Here is a 4804-nt window from a genome sequence, read left to right as displayed (position 1 = left end):
AGTTATGAAAACAGAACAGAACCATCTCTCCAATCTGGAGCAGAATGACACCATCAGAACTTTTTTGCATCAGAAAACATTTAATTTAAAGTTTCATCATTACATCTTTTACAGCTACTGTCCACCAGGTGGCAGCAGTTAGTCCATCTCATCATCACTGGTATTTGATTTGATCAGAACCAGCAGGTTCTGGTTCTGGTTCGTCTCATTCTGGGTTTATTCTGTAGATTTCAGGAAGAATTTCTCATTTGATTTGGTTACTATGGAAACAAGAACAAATCCCTCCAAAATAAAAGCCTTTAATCAGTCTTTAAAGCTGCTGAATTGATCCGGAACACGGCGGTTCTGATGTTTTCATAGGAGCAGGGCTGATTGTTCTGGTTCCAGTTTTTCAGAACCTGCGGCGCCGACCCGGTCACATCCAGCCTCTCATCTCCTCCCCAGAACCAGCCTGGTTCTGATCACCTTGGGGACGTGTCTGATGGTGAGGGACACCCGGGTTCCCCTGAGCAGCGTCTCCCCGGACCGGGCCTGGGCGGCGGACAGGTTCAGGACCTGCCGGGTCAGCGTGTCCCGGTCCCGCTCCTGGATGCCGTGCTGCAGGTTCTGGTACATGTCGTCCTGCAGGACCAGCAGGCTGCGCGGCCTCAGCAGCAGGGAGAACAGGTAGCGGTTCTGCTGGGTCTGTGGCTCCGCCCCTTCCAGGCCGCTGACGGGCCGGTAGAAGTCCAGCAGGGTGTGTGAGCCCAGGCTGACGGTGCTGACGGTGGGGTGGTACAGCGGGCCGTCCTGGTGGGGCATGATGCCCTGGCCCGGTCCGTACTCGTTCACCAGAACGTGGTTGGCCCGGTTCCCCCCGAAGGCGCCCAGGGAGGAGATCTTCTCGCAGAGGTTCTGCAGCCAGTCCGGAACCTCCTCCGCCATCATGCCTCTGGGATGCGGCAGCCCGCCCCAGTTCTGGAGCCGCCGACCCGACAGCTGGGTCCATTTGGTTCTGGGGGAGCGGTAGACCCGCTCCAGAAGGAAGGACTCCTCCTCCGGCGATACGAAGTCCGGGACGTAAAACACCGTTTGTGGAGCTTCAGGGACCCGGAACCGCTCCAGATCCTCCAGAACCGGACCGGGACGCTGCATGGCTCCTTTGGGAGAGGCGACACAGAACCAGAATTAACGAAGAGTTCTGAACAGAACCTAAAGCAAAGCGGGTCTCTGCTGGACTGCTGCTTGGTTCCGGTCCGGTAGAGGACTCAGAACCTCAGCATGACATCAGAAGACCCGCCCCCTAAGGTCCGGTGTCTGACCCCCTTCCTCTGCCGGTTCTGGTCCAGTTCAGCTTCCTACCAGGCTGAATTAGTAGATCGCCATGGTAATGGCAGCACAGTGGGCCAGAGGTTCTGTAGAACACGGAGGTCCGGCTCAGCAGACCCACTTCTCTGGGTCAGAAATCCTCTTCGTTGATCTGGTGTTCCTGGTTCTGATCCAGTTCTATAGATCCTGGAATAAATCGGATCATCAGAACCTTGCAATTCTGAGGCGGTTCTTAACAGAACCGTTTTCTGGGCTGATGGACGGAACCTTTGCTGATCCGGTTTTCATTCCTTCTCTTAAAATCTGTTTATAGTAACAGAACCTGCTCAGCTGAACAGAACCAGAACCTGCTGCTGTTAGAAGGTCCACAGCTGGAGGACTTCTGCTTTCCTGCAAACCTTTGGTTCTGTTTCTCATCTCGTCTGTAAACCAAAGAGCAGAACCGAGCCCACCTGGACCTCCAGGTGCTGAAAGAGCAGCGCTCCAACCTCAGGCTGCTGCAGAACCTTCTGGACCGACGTCAGGATGGTTGCAGGAAGTCCGACTCCCGTTCATTTGGAACGGAGCTTTGATCAGTTAATGAGACTAATTATTTATTTTCTTATTGTGTCATAATTTTCCTCTGTTATCCCTCAACTTGTCAGATTTAAGTTAATTTCAAAGTGACTCTTAGTTTATTTACTGTTCTTATTGTATTAAAAAATATTTAAAATCCTAATCCAGCAGCATCCTCATCCACATTTTCTGTTTGTTCATAATTTTAACCTTATGATAAATGTTTCCATTATTTATTGGATGCATCTAAAAATATCAAAGATATTTTCAATTTAAACATAGATATGAAATAATATAATAAAACTTACAATAACTTAAACGATGTCATTGAATTAGTTCATCAAATCAATTCAGTTTAATTATAAGCTGCCTGTAGTGTCTCTACATGTCCAGCAGGTGTCAGTATTCTGCCAGACAGAATCAATAGTTTGGGCTTAATATGCCCCATTAACCCATCAATAGACACGCCCTATTTAATTAGGCAAAAACAAACGCTTATAATAAAGATTTAGAAAATAAAACTATCGATATTCTCCAAAAAGTATTTTGAATAAAAGGATTTAAATACATTTAAAGGAGAGGCTTGTTTCCTGAACGGAAACGGGTCATTTAAAGCCGTTTTTAACCAGTTAGAGAATAAAACAAACATGTCTGACAACATCAGCTCCAAGTTTCAACATTTAGAAACACAAAAGTAAAGAAAAAGAAAAACTAACCTGACTGATTCCCCGATAGAAACACTGTTTATTGAATAGAAGCCGCGCTGAAGAGCTCCATCTGTGTGCAACCTTGAAAGGTGTTCGGGCTGCGCGAGAAAAGATCACTACGTTCCGCCGTAAGCTCCGTGTTTTCTCGCGTTGTTTTAACCGCCTGGAGCCGCGATGTTTCCCTCAAAGGTGAGGCTGCTGCGGTCCAAACACACCTTAGCCAGCAGGTTGGTTCTGGGCATCGAGACCAGCTGCGATGATACCGGAGCCGCTGTGATGGACGGAACCGGAACCATTCTGGGAGAATCCCTGCATTCTCAGAAAGAGGTCCATCTGAGGTGGGTGTCACACCGTTTACTGTCCGGGTCCAGCAGACATGGACGGGTGGAGGTTCTAGAACCCTGGTCCAAAACTAAAGTTATTTAATTCAGTCAGTTAGCTGATCTGGAGAACAATGTCAGGGTGGAAAGATAACAGCAGAATTTACAGTAGATGTGCATCAACAGCAGATGTCCGGCACAGCAGTGACGGTGTGATGATATGGGCTCTTTGCTCTCATCAGACTGAACTCTTTTAGAAACCAGAACACCATAGTGAAAAACCAGTTAGGATTCCAGAGACTAACTAGCTGTGCTGCTCTGTGGAGCATTAGAACAACATAGACCTACTGGTCTGAGGGTTAGGGTTACTAACCCTCTTCTCTTCCCATTGAGGAAGATTTTTCAATTGAAAATATCAGAAATAGCGCTGAGTTCCAGGTTTTATAGAGCGGACCAAACTTGTAACGGCTTAGAAAACATGCAGATTGAAACCTGAAAACCAGCTCCAGCCCTTAATAATGGGAATCAATGAGGTCATTATTGGCCTGAAATACCCGATACTGGTCCATTCCTCTGAAAGGCAGTCATTAAGGCTCATTGTTGGTCTGGCTGACCTGGAGAGATGTTTTCTTTCCCTGCATAGAGAATCAGATTTCAGCTCTCAAAAACCTACAATGCAGCAATAGAGTTGATTCCTTCCCAATACCATCTCATCCCTCATCGCTATGCAGGGGAACAAACATTACAAGGCTTTTGTTGGTCCACTGTATAAGACCTGAAACTCAACGCTATTTCTGACATTTTGAATAGAAAAAGAGTCCTGGATGGGAAGAGAAACGTCTTCAAACAAAGTCCAACCCTTTAATCTAGATTTAGCAGATCTAAAACCTGACAATCCAAAGTCTCCAGCTCAGTCAGATGAAGACATCAGGGTCCAAACGGGCCTGTGGGATGATCGGAACGTCTCTAAAGCACAGGCATAACTTTCTGAAGGACTGGTGTGGACATGTCCCCACTGACTTTGGCCTGGTGTGGACATGTCCCCACCGACTTTGGCCTGGTGTGGACATGTCCCCACCGACTTTGGCCTGGCGTGGACAGCCAGGTGTGGACAGACCCCACCTATAATCAAGTGAGAATGCATTGATGCATTGTTTTCCTTTTTGTTTTTTTCCGTCTCCAACCGGTCCTGCATACTTCAGCCGATTTCTACAGCCTTGGTATCAAAACCTTCAGCTTCTGCTGGAGGGTTATTCTATGTCTTTTGATTTTGATTTGATATTACGATTTTTGAAATATTAAGCTTTTTCTGGCCCAGAGAAATGAATGGAAAACTTCAAAAATTCCACTAAAAGTTCAGCTACTTTGCCCTTTTTTGTTTCCAAGTTTCGCTCATTTCTGTATTAACTTTCTCTCCATATTTTACATTACTTCAACTTGTCAACACTTTAATCAAGTTTCTTATGCAGCACTAAGCTGCTCATTCAATACCACATTCTTCAACGTTTTAACCAAACCTTTATTTCTTTAACCAGATAAGATACAAGTTTTTCCTGCAATTTTCTTTTCTGCTTCTGCTAATTTAATACATTTCAGCCTATATTTAAAAAAACTGGCTTAATTCAGCGATCTTTCTGGACAAACATTAAGCTTTTCTGTTTGCTGCTAATTCATAACATGTTTCTGCTGTCGGCTTCAGCTTTTTTCAATAAAGAAATGAAGCATTTATCTTTTCTGCTTTTTCAAGTCATCTCATTGGTTTCTGCCTTTTTAAGCTTACAGTTTAGCGTCCAGCATTCTCACAGCTGTTTCTCAGGAACAGCTAGTTTTCTACTTTCAATAGACTTTGGTTCTCAGCAATAAGTGGGACACATTTCTAAATTTGATTTTGATGCTTTTTAAGGAGGATAATCA

At 45.5% G+C, this 4804-nt stretch overlaps 3 protein-coding genes across 3 annotated transcripts in view; 1 reads left to right on the top strand and 2 right to left on the bottom strand.

Annotated features, from left to right (window-relative positions):
• The window catches only part of adat3 (adenosine deaminase, tRNA-specific 3), a 5700-nt gene extending 3002 nt beyond the window's left edge, over positions 1-2698 (bottom strand). Inside the window, exon 1 of the mRNA XM_015402821.1 lies at positions 2580-2698. The gene's annotated coding sequence lies outside the window, so the exon portion shown is untranslated. The remainder of the gene's footprint in view (positions 1-2579) is intronic.
• alkbh6 (alkB homolog 6) lies at positions 47-2713 on the bottom strand. Its single transcript, XM_015402822.1, has 2 exons — positions 2580-2713; positions 47-1139 (listed from the first exon to the last, which is right to left on the bottom strand). The coding sequence occupies exon 2, from the start codon at positions 1132-1134 to the stop codon at positions 430-432; it is 705 nt and encodes a 234-aa protein (XP_015258308.1). The 5' UTR covers positions 1135-1139; positions 2580-2713; the 3' UTR covers positions 47-429.
• The window catches only part of LOC107103239 (probable tRNA N6-adenosine threonylcarbamoyltransferase, mitochondrial), a 5800-nt gene continuing 3708 nt past the window's right edge, over positions 2713-4804 (top strand). The window contains exons 1-2 of the mRNA XM_015402815.1: positions 2713-2994; positions 3992-4022. Of these exons, the coding sequence (XP_015258301.1) occupies positions 2745-2994; positions 3992-4022 (281 nt within the window). The 5' untranslated portion in view covers positions 2713-2744. The remainder of the gene's footprint in view (positions 2995-3991; positions 4023-4804) is intronic.

This window comes from Cyprinodon variegatus, unplaced genomic scaffold (genome assembly GCF_000732505.1).
Source record: "Cyprinodon variegatus isolate N-32 unplaced genomic scaffold, C_variegatus-1.0 Scaffold1402, whole genome shotgun sequence".
Classification (NCBI taxonomy): domain Eukaryota; kingdom Metazoa; phylum Chordata; class Actinopteri; order Cyprinodontiformes; family Cyprinodontidae; genus Cyprinodon; species Cyprinodon variegatus.
The sequence above is the reverse complement of the archived record's forward strand: the minus strand, read 5'-3'. Positions and strand labels throughout refer to the sequence as shown.